Source organism: Mustela putorius, unplaced genomic scaffold (assembly GCF_011764305.1).
Source record: "Mustela putorius furo isolate JIRA1106 unplaced genomic scaffold, ASM1176430v1.1 tig00000407_pilon_pilon_pilon, whole genome shotgun sequence".
NCBI lineage: Eukaryota > Metazoa > Chordata > Mammalia > Carnivora > Mustelidae > Mustela > Mustela putorius.
This window is the reverse complement of record NW_025421373.1, coordinates 21,546,499-21,571,931: the sequence shown is the minus strand read 5'-3', so window position 1 is coordinate 21,571,931 and position 25,433 is coordinate 21,546,499. Positions and strand designations below refer to the sequence as shown.

At 41.9% G+C, this 25,433-nt stretch overlaps 1 protein-coding gene across 3 annotated transcripts in view; it reads left to right on the top strand.

Annotated features, from left to right (window-relative positions):
• The window catches only part of HTR4 (5-hydroxytryptamine receptor 4), a 178,211-nt gene that overhangs the window by 120,974 nt on the left and 31,804 nt on the right, over positions 1-25,433 (top strand). For all 3 annotated transcript variants that reach the window (XM_045079555.1, XM_045079553.1, XM_045079554.1), the window contains one exon: positions 1,745-2,313. In XM_045079555.1, the coding sequence (XP_044935490.1) occupies positions 1,745-2,313 (569 nt within the window). The remainder of the gene's footprint in view (positions 1-1,744; positions 2,314-25,433) is intronic.

The window sequence follows — 25,433 nt, the reverse complement described above, 5'->3', positions numbered from 1 at the left end:
TATATGGTAACTGTAAGGCTGATACAAAATAATGGAAAATAGAATCTGCAAACACCAATCAGAAGAAAGCTGGTGTAGCTGTACTATTATCAGTGATAAAATATATTTAAGGCAAGCCGTACTGCTTGAGATAAAGAGAAATATTTCCTTATGAGAAAAAGGTCAATTCAATAGGAAGGTATACTTTAATCTTATAATATGCTATGAGACAAGATGCTAGATAAAACACAAATAAGATAACATGTATGTATTATATATGTTATTCATGCATTTGCTCATGTATGTGTTCACAGGGGATGCAGGCTGACCTCGGACAGCTCTCTTCAGCCAAGGGCTCTTCCTAGACAAGGCTGATAACACAGAGCTGTCAGTAGACAGAGTTTATAGTAGGGAGAAAAGTCTGTCAATCTTTACAAGAGATCACACTATCTAATACTAGTGAGGTTTATTCCAGGAATGTAACACAATCACTATAATTCACTGTATTAATAAAAGAAAGAGAGAAATACCACAAAATTGTCTCTTTACTGCCAAAAATTCATTAATAAAATTCAGTATCTATTCATGATTTTTAAAAATTCCCATCAAACTAAAAACAGAAGAAAGCATCCATAAGAAACTTCCATCAAGTATCATACTTAATAGTAAAATATTGAAACTCCCCTCCTGAAACTGAGAATGTAAAATGGTGTCCACTATTATCTCTTCTATTCAGGATTACACAAAAGGTCTTATCAAGTTCAATAATGCAAGAAAAATGATGCTAGGATGGGAAAGGAAGAAGTGAAATGTTTATTATTGTAGATCACATGAATAGTTATAGAGAAAATTCATAAGAATCTAGAAATGAAATAGTAATAACAAACTTAACACAGTTGCTGGATACATTGCCATACAAAAAAATTTTCACCAGATTTTACATACCAGCAACAAGCAATTAGGGTTAAGGACTTTAAGGTGGTACAATTTCTAATAGGATAGCAAGTCATATACTTAGGAATAAATCTGACAAAAGATTTGCAAGACATTTACACAAAAAAATTGTAAGATATTACTGAAATACATTTTAAAGGAAATAAGTAAAGGGAAGGATCACCATGTTTGTGAATTGGAAGGCTTACCATGGGAAAGAAGTCCATGTTCCTCAGTCATTCTACATCTCCAATTAGAATCCCCAAAGGTCTGTATGGAGATTGATAAGCTAATTCTAAATTTTATATAGGAAATGCTGAGATGTAAGAACAGTCTTGAAGCAGAGGGGCCACAGTTCAAAGACTTTTGCTCCCAGATATGTTGTGTGCAGGCAGACGGGGAAGGGAAGAAATGCAAACCCCACTCTCTGTTGGGTAGGGAAACTGAAGGACGATTTTGTCCCCATCTCATTTCTCCTCTTTCCCGGGGCCTTCAGCCCCTTGTGCAGAGACAGTCCCTCTGCGCCCCGGGATGCAATCCTGTTCCTTTCTACCTTTGCGGTTCTACATGCTATAGGCTTATTAGGAAAAGAGAACTTGGCTGATAAACCTTCTTCTCTCTTTCCTCCTTTTTTTCCTCTTGTGGTTTCCCCTTCTTTTCCTCTCCTTCCGTGTTCCCCTCCCTTTCTCTCTCCCTTCCAATCCCTCCTTTGCTTTTTCATCTTTTTTTCTTTTCTCACAATTTTCCTCCTTCCCCTCTGGCTTCTTTCTCTTCACTTTTTCCTTCCCATTCTCCCTTCTTTCCTTATGTCTTCTCTCCCTCCAACTCTCAGATAGAAAAAAGGAAGTTCAACCAGAACTCTAACTCTACGTACTGTATCTTCATGGTCAACAAGCCCTACGCCATCACCTGCTCCGTGGTGGCCTTCTACATCCCGTTTCTCCTCATGGTGCTGGCCTATTACCGCATCTACGTCACAGCGAAGGAGCACGCCCACCAGATCCAGATGTTACAACGGGCCGGGGCCTCCTCAGAAGGCAGGCCCCAGCCAGCTGACCAGCACAGCACTCATCGCATGAGGACAGAGACCAAAGCAGCCAAGACCCTGTGCATCATCATGGGCTGCTTCTGCCTCTGCTGGGCACCATTCTTTGTCACCAATATCGTGGATCCTTTCATAGACTACACCGTTCCTGGGCAGGTGTGGACCGCTTTCCTCTGGCTTGGCTACATCAACTCTGGGTTGAACCCCTTTCTCTACGCCTTCTTGAATAAGTCTTTTAGACGTGCCTTCCTCATCATCCTCTGCTGTGACGATGAGCGCTACCGAAGACCCTCCATCTTGGGCCAGACTGTCCCCTGTTCAACCACAACCATTAATGGATCCACACACGTGCTAAGGTGAGTGTGGAGGGGCTTGGTGGAGTTTATTTGCATGATTCAGAACTGGTACCTCTCCAGTTTTTTTGTTTCCAGAGGGGTTGTTCTTGAAAAGCTGGGAAGCGTTTATGAAGATTAAGGAAAATTTACTATCTGGTTGTGACGTAGAATAGTGGATAAGGAGGACTTGGGCTCTGGGGGAGACTGGCCTGTATTCATATCCCGCCTCTGTAGTTCTGTGATCTTGGGCAAGTCATTTAACCACCTGAACTTCAATTTCAATTTTTTAAAAATATTGAGATCCCAATCACATTATCTACATCACAGGGTTTTTCTGAGGATAAAGTTAGCTAATGTGGGTAGAGCAAACAGTACAGATCCCAACACCTAGTAAGCACTTAGCAAATATTATCTGCTATTATTTATAGGTGGTATTTTCGGTAGTGGTTAAAAGCATGGGCTTTAAGTAAAAGAGACTTTATTCTGACTCTTAGTGCCACTACTAACCATTTATATAATCTCTCTTGATTTTATTTTACTCAACTGTGTAAAAAAAAAAAGTCACATCCATTTCATAAGGCTTTTGTGACAGCTAGAGATAATGTATTCATTTAGGGCCTGACACAAGGTAAGCACTCGTAATACTCCTAACAATGTTACTCATATGATTAGTAGGAGCAGTAGTAATAACATATGGCCTGATACCCTAAAATGGCCACAAAATAATGTGATCAATGAAATAAATAGGAGTCTGGATGAGCAACAGTAATACCATGTGGTAAGAGGTACATTGGGGGTGTGGGTAATTGAGAAAAGGGAATTTGAGGAGGAAAGAAGCTGATTTGGCTTTAGAAAATCAAGAAAAGCTTCCGAGGAAAACATTTTTTAACAATTTGAGACTTGGGGGAAAGATCAAGGAAGCCATTCTAGCAAATTGAACAGCATGAGGCAAAAAATGCAATGTCAAAGAACATGGGAAGGTCAGGTCATTTACCCAAGGTCACCTGGGTTGATAGAAGTGGGAGCAACTTCGGAGCTGGATGTTTAGTAGTGAGCAGTCAGGATGTTTAGTAGTGAGCAGTCACGATGACTTTCTCTAAACCCGGAGAATTTTCCATCTCCCCTGGGCTAGAGTCGTTCTCAACCATAAAAAAAGCAGCATATGTTAAATAAGTCCATTCATCCTGTAGCAAAGATAAATTGTCAACAGCGCTTTCTTTCCTTGCCTCGAGATGCACAGGCATTTCTACAAAGCAGCTCCTTCGTTGACACAGTCATTTAATTTTTCTGATGGCAGTATTCAGCTGTCCCAGCAGCTGAAAACTGGGGAATTTTCATTTGCGTGTGTAGGAAAAGAAAAGAAAAGAAGGTTTGCAGTGAAATAGAAACACTTTGCCTCAGAGACTGCTCAGAAGCCTGAATTCAATTTACTACTACTAGGGTGGGCAGACTTAGAGTTAAAGCCTAGTCTGGTGTTGAGATTCCAGCAGGTGGAAAGGCCTCCAAGACTATTCCTCTAGGCCAGCGTTCTCTCCTGATTAGTGCGCCTTAAGCGAGGGTCGTATGAAGAATCCATCCAGGAGGTGTGTGTGTAAGAACTTCTGTGTGGGGGCCTGAAAGCTATTTGCCTTAGCAGTTGCCTGAGTCGGGGCTGTCAGTGACTCACAGAGCATGCCTTTGCTAATAAGTCCATTGTTCAGAATCGGAGGGGCTTTTTCCCCATAGAAACTGTCCCAGAAACCGTTTGGGGGTTTCCAGGACAGCCCAAAAGACCTGTTTTACTGACATGGTGTTTGATTCCTGCTGCATCCAGAAACTCTGTGGTGGGTTATAAATGCGAAGATGGTAGTTTTGAGGTGGCTTGTGGATGTAGTCTCCATACTTTAGTTTTCGTATTTCTGCATAAAGTAGAGAAGAGTGCAGGAAGTTGGTCTGAGCTACTTTTCTGGGGGAGGTAAGGAATGTTTTAAGAGCCGACACAGAGAGGACTTGTTTGAAGGCTGAATCTGCTGCAGTGTAAGCTTTGCAAAGACAGGAATCCTGCCTGTTTCGTTCACTGCTTCATACCAAATACCCAATATGTTGCCTAATGTACAACAGGAAGTTAAACTCTTTTTTTTTACGATTTTTTTGGAACTTAAACTCTTGATGGGTGAGTTAATAAAGCATACAATTAATTCTCTAGGTCATTTGTATGAGCACCACTTAAGAACAACGTATGTTTTTCTTAAAAGTCCTGGACATCAACACATTCAAATGGATTTAAGAAATATAAAACCTAAACAATTAAAAGCAAAATCAGCTTTTTTCCTATTGATCCTACACTTCACCTCAGAGACAGTTAAAACTAGTCTGGTGATTTTTAAAATGCATTTATGAACATTCATAAAAACATACACATTCATAGATTTCTCTCCCTTTATTTATTTTATTTTACTTTTTTTCATCATCATAAGTGCACTCCTTAGTCCCCCATGCCCTAGTTCACCCACCGCCCACCACTTCCCCTCCAGGAACCATCAGTTTACTCTCTAGGGTTAAGAGTCTGTTTCTTGGTTGGTCTCTCTTTTTTCCCCTTTGATCGTTTGCTTTATTTCTTGAAACCCATATAGGAGTGAAATCTTAGGAGATTTGTCTTTCTCTGACTGACTTATTTTGCTTAGTGTTATAACTCTCTAGCTCCATCCATGTTGTTGTAAATAGCAAAATTCCATTCTTTTTATGGCTGAGTAATTTACCACTTCTTCTTTATCCATTCATCTATCAGAGCACACTTGGACTGCTTCCATAGTTGCTGTTGTAGATAATGCTGCAATAAACATAACGGTGCATGGGTAGCTTTGATTTAGTGTTTTTGTATTTTGGGGGTATTTTTTTTGTACCCAGTGGTGCAATTTCTGGCTCATACGGTAGTTTTGTTTTTGAATTTTTTGAGTGACCTCTAGACTGTTTTCCAGAGTGGCTGTACCAGTTTGCATTCCCACCAAACCGTTTGTACATTTCCTTTTTCTCCACATCCTTGCCAACTCCTGTTTTTTCTTGTGCTTTTGATTTTAGCCATTCTGACAGGTGTAAAGTGACAGGTCATTTTAGTTTTAATTCACATTTCCCTGATGATTAGTGATGTTTGAGTATCTTTTCATGTGTCTTGTTAGTCATCTGGATGTCTTTGGAGAAATGTCTGTTCATGTCTTATGCCCATTTTTTAATTGGGGTGTTTGTTTTCTGGTATTTGATTTATAGAAGCTCTTTATATGTCTCGGATACTAACCCTTTATTGGATATGTCGTTTGCAAATATCTTCTCCCATCTCATAGATTGCATTTTAGTTTTGTTGATTGTTCACTGTGCAGAAACTTTTTGTTTTGATGTAATTTCGATAGTTTATTTTTGCTTTTTTTTTTTTAAGATTTTCTTTATTTATTTGTCAGAGAGAGAGAGCACAAGCAGGCAGAGAGCCAGGCAGAGGGAGAGGCAGGCTCCTAACTGAGCAAGGAGCCCGATGGTGGGACTCTATCCCAGGATGCTGAGATCCTGACCTGGGCTGAGGGCCAACTCTTAACTGACTGAGCCACCCAAGCATCCTTATTTTTGCTTTTATTTCCCTTGCCTCCTGGACATGCCTAGAAAAAGTTTGTTATTGCCAGTATAAGAGAAATTACTGCCTGTGCTCTCCTAAAGGATTTTTATGGTTTCAGGTCTCACATTTAGGTCCTACCTCCATTTTCAGTTTAGTTACCTTTGACAAAAGAGAAATGACTGACAATGGGAAGAAGACAGTTTTCTTCAATAAATGGCATTGGGAAAATTGGACCGCCACATGCAAAAGTATGGAACTGGACCACTCTCTTACTCCCTTTATTTTATATAAATTAGGTCATTTTATATGTACTTTTTTGCACCTTGCATTTTATCCCTTATGAATGTATTTTCGAGATCACTGCACCACAGAATATGTAGATCTAACTCTTTCTTTTTAACTGTTCCACAAGCATGTTAAAATTTATTAATTTCCCATCAGTGGATATGTAGGCGTTACCAATCTTTTGTTGTATCTACCTGTATTGTTTTTAATGCCCTTAACACTTTTCTTTGTGTATATGTATTTCTTTTTTTAAAAGATTTTATTTATTTATTTGAGAGAGAGAGAGAGAGAGAGAGAGAGCGTGAGAGGGAAGAAGGTCAGAGGGAGAAGCAGACTCCCTGCAGAGCTGGGATCCCGATGTGGGACTCCATCCCAGGACTCTGGGGTCATGACCTGAGCCGAAGGCAGTCGCTTAACCAACTGAGCCCCCCAGGAGCCCCTGTGTTCATGTATTTCTTTTAGAGAGCTCCCCAAAGTGAAATCGCTCCATTTAAAAATATTAGATGTATTGTAAGATCAACCTCGCAGAATACTGTAGTGATTTGCATTCCCATCACAGGCTGTGAGAGTAGCTTCTACTTCTTCCTTTCACCAACACGATACATAATTTTTCTTTTACTATTTTGCTAATTACAGAAATGGACTGTCACTTAATTTGCATTTTCCAGATGATTTGGTAAGTTGAAACTCTTTTAAGTTAGTTACTGACTGATTTAAAAGTTGTTGGCATATATTTATCCTTGTACAAACTGCATCTTCACATATGTGGTGCTTTGTTTGACAACTTCGTTCTATTTTTCTAATTCATTTCTGAATATTATATTCTAAATATTAATCCTTTCTTCTATAGTTTGCAAATACACTTCGTTCTCTTCTGCTTGCTTTTGAACTTTAACTCTTTTCATAAAAAGGTATTTGAATTTGCAAAGCACTGTTGATTTGACTTCTTACAGTTAACCTGTCTTCCTTTTTGAAATATTTTTCACATTAATTTTCCTAAACAGTGTACTTTCCTGGTTTGCCTCCTGACGCACTAGCAACTCTTTCTTAGTATCTTTTATAGGTTCTTCCTTCTCAGGCCTCTAAATGTTAGAGTTCTTCAGGGCTCTGTTCTTCATACTTTTCTCAAATGACTTTCTCACTTAATGTGATTTGACCATCCATAGTTTTTGTGCCATCAATCTCTCTTTAATTAACAGCTCTAGATCATAGCTGTCCTCTAAGCTCCAGACCACAAAATCCAATTTGCTTCCTTGACAGCCTCACATAGGTGCCTCTTAAAAATCTCACATTTCATGTACCTAAACAGAATTCTCTTGCATACCTCACCCAGCCCCCTACTCCAACCTTCCAGGCTCTCCTCTGTCTCCGTAAGTGGACCTGCCATCTACCACGTTACTGAATCTGGACACTCTCTGTCACTCTCAGAGAGAACTACCATGTTAAACTGCAGATTTAAAGCTTTAAAAAAGAAAAACCAATCGGAGCACCTGGGTGGCTCAGTGGTTAAAGCCTCTGCCTTCAGCTCAGGTCATGGTCCCAGGGTCCTGGGATCGAGCCCCACACTGGGCTCTCTGCTCAGCAGGGAGTCTGCTCCCCCGCCCACCCTTTCTCTCTGCCTGCAATTCTGCTTACTTGTGATCTCTATCAAATAAATAAATAAAATATTAAAAAAAAAAAGAAAGAAAGAAAAACCAATCAGCTGACATTGAAAATATGGAATTTAATCTAAATAAATGTGAAACACAGAATCCAACACGGGGGCAAAAATGTAAACCACAGAAGTGAAGAATGATGCTGAACATCCCGCTGCATGTTTAAAATTTGGAATTTGAGGGCCATCTGGCTGGCTCAATCAGTAGAGCATGTGACTCTTGATTTTGAGATCATGCGTTTGAGCCATGGTGAGGGTAGAGATTACTTAAAAAAAAAAAAAAAAGAGAGTGAATAGAATTTAGGATTTGTTAAGCGCAACTTCATTTTCCTCATGCAAGGCATTCATTGGCAAATTATGTCATTCTATATTATTAATAATAATGATTATGATGCCCAGCATAATTCCAGAAATATGTGTCAGTTACTGTATTTAAGAACTTTGAATGCATTATTGCATTTAATTTTAACAATAACCATATAGGTTGCTCTTATAATTATCATGATTTTAACAATGAGAAAACCGAGGTTTAAAGAGGTTATAGAACTGGCCCAAGGTCACATAAAGTCTTCATGATTGTCTTCAGGTTAATGAAAGATTAAAACACTCAAAATTGAAAATTATCTTGTCCTTAAAAAAAAAATCTTCCCTCTACAATGTATAGAGGACTTAGTCTGCAACCCAAGAATCACACCGGGGAGAGCCAGGTCACGACAATACTCCAAAACTTTGAGACCTTTTTCTTTTAAAAAGAATGGAATAGAATTTTACTTTGCCAATTTGAACTAAAATCGGGCCAGTCTGCCTCAGTGGTTTGGAATAGTAGGCCTTCCTGTCTTGGTCCCATTCTTGTAGTCCTTTGATTCATGCAAAATTTTTATTTATTTATTTATTTATTTAAATTTATTTATTTATTTGAGAGAGAAAGAGAGTGTGTGTGCGCGAATGAGCAGGGGGAGTGGCAGAGGCAGAGGGAAAGAGAGAATCCACAAGAAGACTCCCCTCTGAGCTTGGAGCCCCATGAAGGGCTTGATCCTAGGACTCTGAGATCATGACTTGAGCCAAAACCTAGAGCTAGCTGCAGAACTGATTGAGCCACCTGGGCACTTCTGCCCTCCTTCTTCTTCTTTTTTTTTTTTTTTTAAGATTTATTTGCAACATCTTATTATTAAGCAAACATATGGGCAGCCAATGAAATAAGGTATGTTTTTGCCAGACAGTCTTCGTGGACTTTGACCACTCAAATTGAACGAACTAATGTAGAATGTAGCAGAGATTTCTGCAGTCATGTTTAGGTTTTCTGTGAGATAAGCATCTTTTTTGGAATGTCCAGCTCATGATCAGAGTAGAAGTGAACCTACCATTTAGTTGGCTGACAAAGTAGTTTGTCTAGGTATGTAGGATACATAGCCTTTTAAAAAGAGCTTACAAACATGAATTATTGTCATATATATGTTTTTGGGGCAGTTTTAATTTGTATGCCTTTATACATTAGAAGAGGCATCATGCCATCATGTGGAAAATGGATTCTAAGAGCTTCATCTTGGGTGTGGACTGATTCTTAGCAAATTTGGAGCCAGCTTCTCTCTCCTTGTGACATCTTTAACCTGGCTCTATAGTTGTTTTCCCCATCCACCAATCTGTCTCTTAGTCTGATAGAAGTCACCTTTCCTGCTCTAGGAAACTCCCATCAGATATAATGGCAGAGAAGGGAAGAAATAACCTAGTGGGAAGACACTGGCTGCATTCCCACTAGAGTCTGGGACAAGACAAGGTTGCCTTGTCACCTCTGCTATTCAACACTGCATACAAAATCCAAGTGAGAGAAAGGAGAACTATGAATATAAAAATTAGAGAAAAAAGAGCAAAACTCTCACTATTTATAAACAACATGAAAATCCACTCTAAACCATGAAAACTAAGACGTTTCACAGGATGTCCAGATACTGAATAACTAACCCAATATTCAGTGACTCCTACATACTAGACATCATCACTTAGAATTTAGTTTAGGAAAAATACCATCATCCACAGGAGCAGTAACTAAAGTTACTAAAAAAGTACAAAATGAAAATATAAGACATATATTGAAAGGAACTTTAGAACCTTAACTGAAGGAGAAATCTGAGATCTTGCTAAGGGTTCACTGTGGACAGCAGAAGAGGGTACTAAAACATCCAAATTTTTTTTTGGAAGTTATAGAAAACTCATCAGAAACCAGGTTTGCAGATTCTGGAACTTGATTTATTAGGTTCTAAGGTTTGATTTGCTGTAACTATTTCCTGAGCACCTAATGTGTCAAGCACTGTGCATGAGGTGGTAGATGGAAAGATAAATGAGAGTCGGAATCTCCCTGAGCTCACAGCCTAAATGAGGAAAGAGACACATAAGCACATAATTACAGTACAGTGGGCATTGCTGGCGTTGTGCACAAGGTTTAATGGGAGCTGAAGGGATTGCTTCCTAACCAGTCCTTTTCTCATCATCACTGATGCTTGAATTCCTGCAGTGAGAGAATTGTACTACTCAGTGAGCCTGCTCCGTGGTTGGGCAACTCTAGAGTTGAGAAGGTCTTCCTTATATTGAGGGGAAATCTTCATCTTTATGACTTCTGCCTGCTGGCCCTAGTTCTGCTTTGAGCAAGAGAAAATAAGGCTACATCTTTCTGTATCTTTTAGTTCTATGTCCCTTCTGAGGCTTTTCTTCATTATTCCATTACTCTCCATGCAATATTGTTAAAGGTTTGGAGAACAGGATCAGGTCCCCCTCTTTGTAACCTTTGTTATTATTTTTTTGATCATTTTTTCTTCAAACTATGGTCAGGAGACCCCTCTCATTAAAATCACCTGGGAGCTGAGTAAAAACACAGATTCCTGAACCCAATTCATAGAATTGAGGCAAGTTAGGGAACATAATATTTTTGCCAAGATGATTCTTACACATGCTCAACTTGGAGAACCATAGACTCTGACCCCAGTGGATTGGAATGGTCCAGTGTATGCTGGTATTGACTGTGCTTCAGGGTTATGACACATATTATAATTCTTAGGTCCTAAAGATTCTCTTAAAGGGTAATAATTTTACATGATTGAACTAGTAAAATTTCTTAGGAAGTTGCCTCAGCTCAGTCATTCTTCAAGCCAAGTGATTCTAGCCACTTGGGGGGTGAAGTGTGATCACATATGCTGTGACCACATAGTGTGGCAGGAGATAGGAAGAAGCCATCCTATTGTGATGTGAAGTCCATTGGGAGTTTGATTCTGGAGTTCGTTTTCCATTATCTTTGGGAAAATGTCTAGGATCTTGCCAGTGCTATTCTCTGCTAAGTCTTCAGAGCCTAGTAAAGTGCCTGGCACATTGTGAGGCTTGACAAGAAGTAAAGCAATGTTTCTGCCCCTTTTCCCTGGTCTCACTTCTTTTCTGTTTAACAATCTTTATGAAGATTAGCCCCGAAGATCCAAGGCAGAGCAAGGATTTGTGGTGCTGACAGTAACCTTAGAACACAGATTTTTCTCTAGATGAAATCCATGGAGGATTCCAATTTTGGCTTCTTGGGTAAATAATCTCTGCCTTGCTTGTCTCACTACCTCATTGTGAAAATCAAACTAGGTAATGGAGGTGAAATTGCTTTGCTAACTGCAAAGCTCCATCCTCGGGGGAGAGATAATTATGTTATGAGAACAGACTATTTATAAGTTAGGTAAATAGCTAAGATCACATGCTTAGCAATGCAGAGATGGCACACGGAGTTTAGCTTTGGAGATGGATTTCTCTGCTCTCAGGCCAAGCTTAGGTGTCTCCTGTTGGTTCTCCAAGTTTAGACCTTGCCCAAACCTAGGACACTCACCCAGTTCCTCAGAAGACTGAGAACTTCTGCCAGCACTTCCCAAAGAACTTCTTGTCAATCTAACTAGGCTCTTGGCTACTGTCCTCCATTATCCACCCTCAGTCTCTCCTGATAAACAGCTTTTTTTTGTTGACTTGGGCATCTCTAGAGCTGTGCTATCCAATAGGGTAACCCTCAGCCACATTCCAAGGATTCAGTAGCCACATATTATAAGTAGAATATTTTCATTATTGTAAAAAGTTCTATTGGGCAAAATAGCTCTAGAGCCTTCTCTCTGGAATAAGGCAGTATATGCTTTTCCTCAGACTTGCTTTTACCAACCATAGCTCAATTAATAAGCCAATTCTAATGGATGTGCTATAGAAGTCTTTGGCATTTTCATGCACAAGATTAGTATGCTCAGGTTTGAATATGAAATCAATAGAGGTGGAAAATAATGAAGATAGAGAAAAATTGAAAGTGAGAAAGAGGCAAACAGAATGAGGGTTCCTCTAAGAACAGTAGGAGAAAAAAAATTCTTCTAGGCTATTGCTTTTTCTTGTTTCCCTTATAAATAAGTTATCAGAATTTATCATTGTATTTATTTTTTGCTGACTTGCTTATTATCCATCTCCTCGGTTAGACCATCCTGAGGCCAGATTACAGGTCTATTTTATTCCCAAGTGTTACCCTAGGGGAGAGCACATGATTCAATTCGAATACTTATTGGTTGAACAGATGGATGCTTTTATCAGACCCTGTCGCTCACCTGGAATGTGTATACTTAGAAGTTTTCGCCTCTTTAAACAAATACTTATTAATCCCATAACCAGAATCATTGTCTTTTTCACTGTGACATCACTTGCCAATTTTCAATGTCAATACACCAGCATTTCCCTTTTAAACAGAGATTTTCATACTGTGGGTTGGAAGATGACCCCCGGATGAGACAATAATTTAGGTTTGATTTTACTTTGGGTGCTTAGAGGTTTCTGCTAATGTTGGAAAGTTGTTTAACATTTAAAAGCTATTTTGTGGCCTTTGCCTTGTATTCTGGAGGTTATAGTTAGATTCAACATTTACCTCATTGTTTTGAGCCAACAATGCAAGACTTAATCTGGGTGAATCAAAAATGGGTGAGGATGACCTTGTCTTATCTCCCCCAGCCTCCTCCAGGGCTTGCTGCGTAACTGGCAGGCCAAGCACAAAATGCAAATGCAGGGCCCCTTGATCAAAGTGCAGGTATAAACTTCCATCGAAAGTATTAAGATGTAAAGCCTTTTTCTTTCATCTGCGATTTTTCTCTCAACTTATCATGGCATATTTTCTTTTCTAGTCACCTGTCCTCCAGAAGAAAAAAAAAATGATTAGCAAATATTTACCATTCATCTGTGTATTATCCAATGCCAGTTTTTAGTGCAAATATGAGAGCATTTTGCTTGTATGGAATCACCGAAGTGACACAAGTCATACAAATCCTATTTCACAATTCAAGTGTGTGTGTGTTTTGTGTTTACCAGCCCACACACGAAACTAATGCAACCATTTGTACTTCACCTCTTGATAACACACACGCCCTACTAACACTCTGCCTCCTTCAGCTTCCTGCTCAGCAAGGAAGCACTGAAAGGGAAAAGAGCCATGGTTGGCCAAATCTTATCCATTCTTTCTGTGCTGATATTTTTAGCAAAAACAGTTGGCTAATACAGGGGAGCAACGTGAGTGAGAAAAGATGTGATAGGGTTTTTTGGTTGGTTCCTCCTTCTTAGCACAGCACTGCCTTTCTCCTGGATTGGACAAGTTCTGGTCAAATAGACTCCGTGACCTCTCAGGGCTGTCTGCATTCCCAGTCATTCAGTCATAGACGTGCTGATAAGAACCATCAGCACAGGATTCTGGTGGACCTGTGACCTGTGGGAATTCAGTAAGACTCAGTGGTAAGCATGTTGTAGAAGTTGCTGACAGGCCATGGAAAAGAGGAAGTGCTTTCTATATATAATGTGTTTACCATGCATTTGCTTGGAGTCTTAGTAAACCCTAATGCATGGTGTATCTCCCAGAATTCTGTGCTTGATTCTTGGGCATCATTAATGTTTTGAGGCAGCAAGGAGCTATGGCATACACACACATGCACACCTAGCCGGTGCACCCAGGTGCCCCCTTGTCACTGAGGCATGTTTTATTTTCTCTTCAGACCTCACAGGTTCAAAGATAAACTCCCTAAAAATTTCAAGATGGCAACGCTGGTCACCATCTGGCTGGCCCATCTGTCTGCGCTGGTCACGCAACCATGAAGCTGGCCTGCCCCACCCCCCACCCCGCCCCGTCCTTCCCAGTCACAGCCAAAAGCATGTCTCAGGAAACATCCTGCTTGTCGGGATTACACCAGGAACACAAGCAGAATAACAGCACTAGAAGAGCTCCCTTTGCCTTGAGTTTAGTAATCAAGTGGCTTAAGCTGCCTTCCAGGATGCCCTCTTCTGTGCAGAAGGGCTGAGGCAAAAGCGTTATTCCCTCCACTGAGACATTTTTCAAGGAAAAGTTCCCACCCCTGAGGTTAGAAGAAGGTGGGCCGAAGTGCTGGGGTCTGGCACACCTGGCTGTTAGTCCCAAGACTTGACATTTACTATTGATAATAACCCTTAACATGTAACCCAGACATTTCTGGGTGCCTGTTCCTTCATCAGTAACATGGGAACTCATATCTTGATGTACTATATGCTGGCTAAGTGAACATTAAAAAAAGAATCATCTTGGGCTTTTGTGAAGGTGAAATCTCTGTGCAGAACTGAGTCCAGTTCCTGCTGTTACCCAGAAAGTGCTTCCTGAACGGAAGCAGGTGCAGTTGCTGTTATTAACAGTTGTATATATAACATCATTCATATCTTGGTTAAACAAACTTCTCCAATTATTTTCTCAACTTCCTGATAAGCATTTCTTAAGAAATGAGTCAAGAGAAATCTCTGTGTTCTAAACACTGCCCTCAGACAAGGAATGCAGAGCTCCCTCTGCCAGAAGAAAAACCCAAAGAGGAATTAAATTAAATTAATCACACTGTTCATAAATAATTGTTTAAGCAACATGAGACAAGCCTTGTTTCCTGGGTACATCGTGCCCTGTGCTCAACAGTTGGGGCTGTTATGTTGTTATGCCTCTGGCTGTTGAATTACCTGTAGGCATGTCTCAGACCCAAACTAAAACATGGTAACCATGTCGAATGAGTTGGGTGCATTCTTTGTGTATTTGTTTTTCCCCGTTGGCTCTGCAGGCACACTTGTTGCTAGGGTGCTAGTGCTCTTTGTATCAGCCTCCTGGCATGGGTGCCCACAGCACAGGGGATGGTGTGTGCTGCTCCATGGGGCAGACTCCCAGGGCACACCCAGCTCTACGGATGCCTGAGGTGGTCTGAGGTCACGGATGCGGTCAAGTGTGCTGTTCTGACCTTCGACCATGTATCACACTAGAGGCATGAGGAGCTTTTAATAGCTGAGCCTGGGTTCCACTTGTAGAGAGTCTATTTAATAGGTCCACTTGGGAATCAGAAATGCACATGTCTTGGGAAGCTCCAGTGTACCGCAGTACTGAGACCCGCTGGTATAGAGGAAAACGCGTGAAGCCTGTGTTAGACACCAAGCAGCCCATCATCTCCTGTGACACCAATAAAACAAGGATGTTGTGGGTGGCTCAGTTGGTTGGGCGTCTGCCTTCAGCGCAGGTCATGGTCCCTGAGTCCCAGGATCGAATTCCGCATCGGGCTTCCCAGTCAGTGGGGAGTCTTCTTCTCCCTCTGCCCCCCACTCTGCTCTCGTACTCTGTCTCTCAGTCTTTCTCAGGTGGATGAATAGAGTCTTTTTAAAATAACCGAAAACAAAAAAAAAACAGGGAAGTTGGAGGTAATGTTTCAAGTTCAGGGTTTGTTCTGCATCTTAAACTGCTGAGATGGTGTGGGTCTAACCCATTAGTTCTCCACTGGGGACCATTTTGTACGCCAGGGGCTATTTGGCAACATCTGAAAGCATCTTTGGTTTCCAGCACCAGTGGGTGCTACAGACACCCAGTAGACGTAGGCCGGGGATGCCGCTCAGCCTCTATCGATGCATGGGGTAGCCCCCGACCCCCACTCCAGCAGTAGGGGTTGGGCCCCAGATTTCAATAGTGCCAAGGTTGAGGAACCCCACTTTAAACAGCTCTTCTGGGCTTTGCAACACAGAATCTCCTTACCACGGCCAGGGCCCCACCAGAGGGTTCTTTCCTTGATGCCAGGAGGGGCCTAGGCTTTCCCTGCCCACATCCGCGCAGCTCTGGCACCATGTGGCTCCTCTAATGTTACATCCATTACCAAGACAAGACAGGTTCAAATAAATGAATAAATAAACAGACCACCCTGTGATTTTGTTTGTAAAGTGCGGTTGGTGTTATTGCTGTGAAGAAGGGCCCAGAATTTCTGAGGGTAGCGTGCCGGCAGTCACCTTGCCGACAAGCCCTTTCCATCAGGCAGGCTCCCGGAGCTTGTTCCCTTACAGCATGTACTTGGCAGGGACACAGCCCTCCCGATTTAGTCAGAGCAGCTGTTCAGGAAGGAATCGCCTCCAGAGCACACAAGAGACCCACCGGAAAACATATTCCTTGTAAACGCGGGTTCGGTCCGCAGCGTACGGGGGCAGGTCCCCGGCCCATAGAGGCGGTAAAGCACTGTTTTATACTGGGTGTCGACAAACTAGAGTGTGTCCAGAAGCGGGCAGACACCGAGATTTTTCCTTGCAGAATTAATGACCTGGGAGCAACCATGTCAGGAACAAGGGATGCTAAGCTTAGAGCATAAAGAAGATTCAGGTCATAAGCACTGATTTTATTTATCTAAGGACTGTTACAGGAGAAGGGGGTCTGGCTTGTTCTGCAAGGTCCCAGGGGAGAGAAGTAGGGACAGAAGATTGAAGTTTTAAGAGTACATATTTCAGCACAGAATGGAATGGACTGCTTCATTAGGGGGGTGTTCCTAATAAGGAGAATCAAGTAGAGAATGAGTAGAATAGAACAGAAGGAGAAAATTGGATGACCGCCAGCCACATCGAAGTGATGATGGACATCGGTCACTGGAAGCTTTGACTGAATCATCAGCATAGCCCAGGAGGTGGCGGGTTGTCTAAGGGGACAGCCTTCCTTTGTGGCTGTGTGAGTTACAGAACTGCCAGAAGTCTTCCCCTCAGTACAGTTAAACTCAAGACAGAGCAAAACCTATTTCAACCAGTGTACTATTTCTTTTGGTTGAAGCCGGAGACCTTCTGGAAAGATTGCCAGTGGGAAGAAATGTGCCAGAGGTGATATTGTTCATTTCAGGGGCCATTTTGTTTTGGTTCACGATTCCTCTGGCAGTCTGTGGGTGGAAGGCAATTTAGACTTGTCTAAGGAAGAAAATCCCTCCCCAGGCTCTGTAGATGCTCCGTGCTCCACAGCTAATTTGGTGTCTGAGATCTCATTTGAAGAAAACATTGTCGTCCACCCATCAGGATAAATTTCAATCATTCGAGCCCTTCATATGAACACAATTACTATCTAAATATATTTATGAAGAAGGACCCCAAGGCTGGATTTAAAGAGACACCGCCCTCAATGTGGTCTCCATGTTCCTCTTTTTTCACATAGAGATGTCAGGGCCATGACTTCAGGCTCTCGAAATACCAAGGTGGGATCCCAACCTAGAGGGAACCAGATTCCCGGTAGAGCAGCTTAGTGTCGTGGCTAAAAGCATAGGACGTGGTATCTCACGGAACTGTTGGACTTCAGGTCCTGCCACCTTGAAACTGTGTGACCCTGGGCAAGTTGCTTGATCTCTCTGTGCCTCTTGTTTCTTCCGGGGCAAAATGGTTCTTGCCTCATAAGATTGTGGTGAGGCCTGTGTGAGATCTTGTGCATATGGATCGTGGAACAGGTAGGTTATTGATGAATTGTGTTCTCATTCTCATATTCATTATCACGATCATCATCTTTTGAGGCAAAAATCAGGAACACAGGTTTGTAGAGCAAGGCTCCGATTGCTGGAACACTGCTTCACTGTCAGAATAGGTGGTAAAGGGAAATGGGTTGGTGCCACCTTAATATCCTTCTGATTAGGGGCAAGATAGTTTCTGGGCACTGGGGTCAGAAGTACTTCACCTACAAGGACAGGGGAACTGTGGAGAAAGTGAGGCAGAAAGTCCTAGCTGCTGCCCTGCTGGTAATGCTGTGAAATCATCTGCAAGCCCTGAACGACGAAGCCCAGTAAACGACTTCTGATTATAGAAACAAACAATTGAGTGCGCTCTGGGTGACAGTCAAGCAAAGAGCCAAGAACCCTCTTTTCACAAAATGATTTCTGAATGTCTTTTCTTGTTTCCCTGCCTATTTCAGGTTATTTTTAACAAGATTCCTAGAAACATTTCACAGTTAGAATTGTTCTTGGAGAGCCTTTTATTCTGTAAGAAATGAGTGAATCCATATTTTGATAAACCTGACAAACACATATATTTGGTGCCGGCTCCTGTTCCTTTATTCTTTGCAGACTTTGATTTCCTTTGCTGGCTGCTATAATGTCATTTGTTCCTCTTTTTGTGAATGGGCATTGGCTGCTTTCAAGTTTCTGGCTTTGGGGAAAGGAGTGTGTGTGTGTGTGTGTGTGTGTGTGTGTGTGTGTTTAAAAAAATGAGATAATTTAGCAAAATAGCATGTTATACAATCAATAACACGCGCGCGCACACATACAAGGATATACACACATATACATATATGTGATTTCATGCATAATAATTAGTTGTTTCAGGAATAACTTGGTTTCCTGGTCCAGACAGCCCCCTCTCCTCCTCTTCTCCCTCCTCTTTCTCCTTCCCACCCCCTCCTCCTTCTATGTAGCATCTACCATTTACTAAACATCCCTTCGTTTTTGTTATTATTATGTTCAGTTAGCCAACGTATAGTACATTGCCTTAAATGCCAGGTATTGAGCTAATTATCTTAGGGGTACCATCTTCTTAAATCTTTAATACACTCTATGGAGCAGCTGTTATTATTATTCCCATTTTACTGATGAAGAAACTGAGTCTAAGAGAAATAATCCTGCCAGTGGCTTACAGCTGGTGAGGGTTAGGACCAAGGTTCTCAACCACATTCATCTGATTTCAGAGCCCTTGCTGAAAACCACTAAGCTATACTCCATACTTGTTAACTGAAAGCTTTGGAAAGAATATAGAACTTCTGGCTCTTAGATATGAGAAAGGCTTCAGAAGTGATCTGGTCACATCTTCCAGCCCAGGCAGTGGTCTCTTCTGTAACTTATCTGTCAGCTGTCTATCTCCCCTCCCGAGGAGAGATTCAGCTCCTTGGGATCCAAAGCAAGACATTCTATTGTTTGAAAAGCCCTCCCGTTGCAGATTTTGGTCCAATTTACTTCTCTATATCATGACATTATAAAAACTTAAAAGTTTTATAACTGGGAGCAATAAGAGAGCTCGAGTAGTCCAGCAGTTTTTAAACGCTTTTTTTCTCAGGTGTGGAAACCTTTTGTCCAAGTGGAATCCTACTTGGAAGTGTGATGGGGAAACTCTAACTGCTTTGGCAGAACAGATGGTCATCTGCGCATGTGTGTGCACACAGCCATCAACCCCTCCCTTCAGTGTCTCCTGTGGCCACTCCACGGGCTTATATGTCAGTCTTGTTAAGAGAATAACCTGAAAATAAGCTGGTAAACCAAATATTTTGCAGACAAGAAAATTACGCTCAAACACTTAAGATGTTTGCTTAAGACAATGCTGCTGTATCCACAGAACTAAGATCTGAATCCAAGTCTCAGAATGCTTAGCTCATTCTCACTTATTCATACATGAGTGGCCTCTGTTTATACATCTCATATGGACCAGGCACTGCTTTAGGCAGTGGGAACATGGCAGAAATCTAGACAGGCAAGATCCCTGCCGTCAAGGAGTTCCCAGTCAAGATGTTACCATCCAGTTTCTTTGTAATGGTCTGAGCCCTTGGAAACAACACACACACACACACACACACACACACACACACAAACCATCCTGGACAACTTCTTCTGCATTTGGTCCAGTTTGCCCATGACTTTCCAAGTGAATGGGCCCTAGGATTCAACTCAAGGCTATGCACACATTTGGTAATTTTAGGGTGACCTTTTCTTGACAATATTGCAAATTATAATTTTTTTCTTCCTCTGATTTTCTTTTGGTATATTTGTGGAATATACCCATGGCTAGACAACGTGTTTCATGTGTATCATTCAAGAGGATGGAAAGACCCATTCAGGTGTGTAGGATTTTAAACTGTAAATGCCCGCTGGGTTGAGTTTAATGGAACAGCCTTGAGCAACATACTGGGACTTGGGGTGGATGGACAGAGAGTGAAGGGCATATAAAGCCTTTCCTTCCTGGCCCAATCTGGGTGTCCAGCTCATTTCCCTCATTTCTTTCCCTACCTAACTAACTCCCTGTGCAATGTGCATGTAAGACTGATCAGTTTCCCCCCAAATGAATAGTGAGCTCTCCTGCATCTGGATTTTCTCTGCTGTCTTAAATGCTCTTTCTCGATTTCCTGCCTGGCATCCAAGCCTACTCATCCTTCAAGGCGTAGTTCCAACATGAGCTCTCCAACTTCTCTGATCCCCGCCCCCTCAATCTCTGAGCAATAACCAATCACTTCCCCCTCTGAACTCCCTTACCACCTGTTTCTCCTTCTCTTGGAAGCTTAGTTCATCACGAGGGATCTTGTATGCTCTTATGCACCTGACACACTCTCACCACCTGGGAAGCTTGTCAAGAGCAGACCATCTTCTCATCTGAAGTGGAAAGCACACCTTGGGAAGCACAGGCTGGAGTGGTGAGACGCTCATTGGATTGCCCAGCTCAGATCCAGACTCCCCTCGTGACACATGTTTGACTTGGAACAGATCATAGGCTTCATGCCGTTCAACCAGAACCTGCAAATAATAAAACCCAGGTCCAGGGATTGTGGTGAAAATTATATCCGGTAATTCGATTATTTGTTTCTGTGAGTGGCAGTGAATGGCACATAATAGATGTTGGCTGTTTTTCTTATGGGTTCCTACTTTGAAGGCATTTTCTCCTAGATAATGTTTAGGTTCAATCATATTGAAACAGTTCAGCAGAAAAAACGGACAGTCAGTCTGATTCCCCAAAGACTCAAAGTTCCAATCCTCTTTTTTGCCATTTAGGAATCAGGGTAGACAAAGGGAACATGTCTCACAGGAGAGTGGTTTGACCTTAGTCATGTGCGTATCGAGGCATAGGGTAAGAGGTACACTAGGCTTGAAACGAGCCGTGCCCACCAATTTGATCTTGCCCTTTGGCAGACTGGAGCATGGACATGTCTGAGGTCAGTGATGGAATTAAAAAGCTCTGGGAACACATTTTGTCCAGAGGACAGAGGGTAGGCATCTCAAACTGTGCATACTCAGCTCTTTGGGTCTTTTCTACAAGTAGCACAAAATCGCAGGATGCTTGCTAACTGTGATTGTAGAATTTCTACCTGGTGGACACGTTGCATTCTGTCCTTGCTAGGACTTTGTGTTTCCTGCAAGTCAGTTTTCTCATCTGTCTGATAGGACCTTTTGTCACTTGCCTGCGACTCACAACTTTTACCATATCAGCATTCTATTCATGCCATTATTTATTTACTATTTACCTTTAAGTACACTTTTCTTTTTTTTTAAACATCTTTTTTCTTTTCTTTTCTTTTTTGTTTTTTTAGTAGACAGGAACAGGGGAAGCAAAGCTTTATTTTTTATTTATTTATTGGTGGGGGGGGCAGAAGCAGAGGGAGAGAGAGAATCTTAAGCAGGCTGCACACCCAGTACAGGCTTGATCTCACAACCCTGAGGTCATGACCTGAACCAAAGTTAATAGTCAGATGTTGAACCCACTGAGCCTCCCAGGTGCCCCTAAATACATTTTTAATCTAAATAAAGGTATTTGTAAAGGAAACTGTGTCATGGCCTGAATACAAAATCATATACAGAAGATTACTTTAAATATAAATGCAATGAAAACAAAACAAATTGTTATTTGTAGACATTATTATTACTCAAATATAACTTGATCCCAGTGTTTGCCATTTCAGCTGCGGAACACATCCCGTGTTTGGGAAATACTGGATCTTTCAGAATCCATATTCTATTCTGATTGATAGTGAATCTAAAGACAAATGAAGAAATCGACCTAGGACATTGCCTTTTGAGTGATTGAACTTACTGATAACTTAGTACAATTCTATGTGCTTACTGTTTCTAGACAATTCAATTAATCAGCTCTTTGTACCCAAGCATTCTATTTTTTCATCACGTAAAGAACACCTACCAAAAATTGGCTTGTGTATCTCTTCACATTTTTAAATTCTCACATTAATGAGTCACCATCCAGTCTTATTTCATCACTAATGTCATAAAAACCAGTAACTACCTCCCCATCCACTTGATTAAAATGCGCTGTTTGTGTGTATCTCAGTGCTTACACTCTGATCCCCTCTGGAGCCCCACCAAGTGCCTCAAACTGTGGAGTTGGCCCTTCCCACTCACCTGTGCTTCCTCTGTGCAGCCCCCTAAGCCTCTGGCCCAAAGCGCTGGCTCAGGTTTGAGGCAGGTGGATATCCACCTGCTCAGGGAATCTTTACTCCTATGTGCACAGGAACTACCTAAGAGCTTTTTTCTTAAACGCAAATGTCGGGGCACCTGTGTGGCTCAGTTGGTTAAGCAACTGCCTTCAGCTGATCCCAGAGTCCTGGGATGGAGCCCCACATCTGGTTCCCTGCTCAGCGGAGAGCCTGCTTCTCCCTCTCCCTCTGCCCCTCCCCCCCCCACTCATGCTCGCTCACTCTCTCAAATAAATAAATAAATAAAATCTTTTAAGAAAGTGCAGATGTCTGCTGTCCCCACCTGACCCCTGCCTTCTTACCCCCCACTGACAGAGGTCAGGTGTGGATCCTGGGAATCTGAATTTATCATAGCTTCCCAAGATAATTTTGAGGCACGTAACCTCTAGACCACTTTGTGAAGGATGACTTTGCTTGTATCTTTTCTCCGCTTTCCCCTCGCCTCTTCCTCCTTCTCTTCCTTTTTCTTCTGGGACACGGGTAATTGTAAGCCTATTTCAAGAACTGTTAGTGTTAAACTTCACCACAAAACTCTTCCCTCCACACAGATGACTTGCACACATTCCCCCGTGGACAGAGTTCCTGGTTTGGGAGACAGAAGGCCTGGTTTACAGCACCGGCCCCACTTCCCATCGGTCGACCCCTGCCCCTACACTGACCTTCTTCCTCTTCTGATAATGAAATGAGACTCTGTACCGTCCTTCCTAGGGATTTGGGTTTAAGATTAAATGTAGGAAAAGATGTAAAAATACTTCGTAAATTGTAGAAGATTTGACTAACATCGTTAAAACAAGAAGCTGCACTTGAAACTCATGTGTTAACATGTCGGAGGTTCCTTCTCAATGATGTTTGGCATCAGGGATTTCAAGCGGATTTCAGTTGAATTTCATGCCAATGTTTCTGCTCAAGCATATGTTTGAGGAGAGACAGTTGTGGTCTCGCTGCATTTTAAGTTGTGGCATCTCGGCTATCCGAGCCTATCCTACCCAGATCCACTTAACAGCTTTGCAATGTAATTTCACAGATTCAGAAATTGAGGTCTTTCAGATTCTTTAATACAAATCCAAAAATTACCCTCTCTGTGTTTCCAGTGAAACCTCTACCCTCCCTACAGAATATAAAGTATCAGATACTAACAATAGAATATTAAAAGCCAAATTCAAGCAATTACCCACAGCTTTGGAGAACAGTCCCACACACAGCTGGTGCCCAATCAGAAAGTCTGTATCTGTCACCCACCATCTCTGCTCCTGTTGGAATCAGAATGTCAGAGCTGCAGAGGATCTTCGAGATAATCCTTCTCCTCGTGCAGCAAGTGGGGAAAGTGAGGCACATGAAAGGGAGTAAGTCATCAGAGGCACGTGTGGATGAAAGCCAAAAAGGCCTTCGTTACCAGGTCCCTGTGCGCCAGCTTACCGTTCGCGTCGCTACGCCCTGCACATTCAGGTAGCCTGGATTGGGAGTGGCGGACACCCCGCAGGGATTCCGTGGTCATCTCAGTCTTTATTTGCCTCCCCAGCAGGATTGTGTGAGAGAGCCAACGTAGCCTTTGGGAACATTTCTCAAAGAGCCTCCTTCATTCTCCCCAGCTGCTCTGGAGCCTTCCACATAGCCGGCTCCATGGCTCTCCTCAGCCCCGATCTCCTGGCGTGTTTCCTATCTTCTGTCCTCATTCTTGGCTATGTTTTTCACCCACCTGCTCTCTCTGACTCCATCCTCCCGACTTTTCTCCGGCCTTTGGCGAAGCTTTTTTCTTTTTCGTCTTCGTCTCCCTAGTTCCGCATTACAAAAAGTATATGGGCCACTTGGCAAAGATGCTCTTTTAGGGAGCAGGGGTCTTCATGGGGATGAATCTTGCGTTAACATCCCAGACACACTGCGTTTCAGTACATCACCCTGCGGGCTCTCCCCCAGGTGGAACAGACATGGCGTGAACCTCTGAACAGGCCTCTTTAACCTGGGAATGTGTCGCAGTGGGACAAGGAGATGCTACAGACCTACCAGCACCTGAACATGGGGCTTAGCTGTGCCAGTTCTCGAGAACATGAGTGACCATATATTAGGACAATTAAGAGCACAGACTTTGGTATCAAAAATGACCAAAATATAAGGTCTGATCCTACTAATTTTTAACTGAGTAAACTTGGGCAAATTATTTAAACTCTCTAAAACTCAGTTTGCTTCTCTGTTAAGTGGATATAAAATTCACAGATTAATGCATATAGTGCAAATAGTGCAATATAGTGCAAATTAATGCATATAAAGCAAATAGTATAGTGTGCCTGGCTTATTTTTATTATTGCTAATAATGGTAATAATAAGTATGATCAAAAAGGAAAACTTGGCCAATGGGAAATGAGAAACACTATGCCTCCCTCCTTCCCTCCCTCCCTACCTCCCTTCCTTCCTTTTCCTTATTTTTTTCTTTTAATAGATATATTCAGTGATTAAGTCATACCAATGGGGGGTGGCATATAAAGACTTGAGGCTGCATCTTGAGTTATCTGGAGAACTTATACTTGAAAATAGCATGGAAGAGGGAATATATAGCCAAGGATGAATCAAAAGCTATGTTCAGAGCAAGTAGCAAACCCAGAAATAGTTAGATCTCAATATTTAGGAAGAAATCTTGCATATTCTATTTCAATAAGAATAGTCTTCCAACCGGAAAGATGAGAATATTATAGGGAAAAGGTTGCTGTCCAAGATTCATAAAAAGTATTCAACTGTCTCTGAGCCAAAACGTATTATCTCGGGATTAAAGGAATTGGTTGATAAGATCTCTGACTGGTACTCTTTCGAGGGCGGGGAAGAGAAGGCAGCCTGGAGACCAGTAAATATTGCCCCAGTTCTTAAAAAAGACTGAAGCTAGACTCCAGAAACTATAGACTCATAGCTTGAAATAGACCTTACCAATATTTAAGACAGCAAGCTATTACACAAAGGATTTGTGAGCCAAAGAGTCAATGTTGTTTCATTAAAAAAACAATTCATGCCCCATGCCAACTAATTTCATGATCAGGACAGATTTACTGCATGGCAGTGACATTTCAGCAAGGCACTGGTAAAGCCTTCCATGGGTGGGTTTATTCTCAGGCACACCAAATGATGGCTGTTTACTGGGAAGGCAGTCTGTGCCTAAA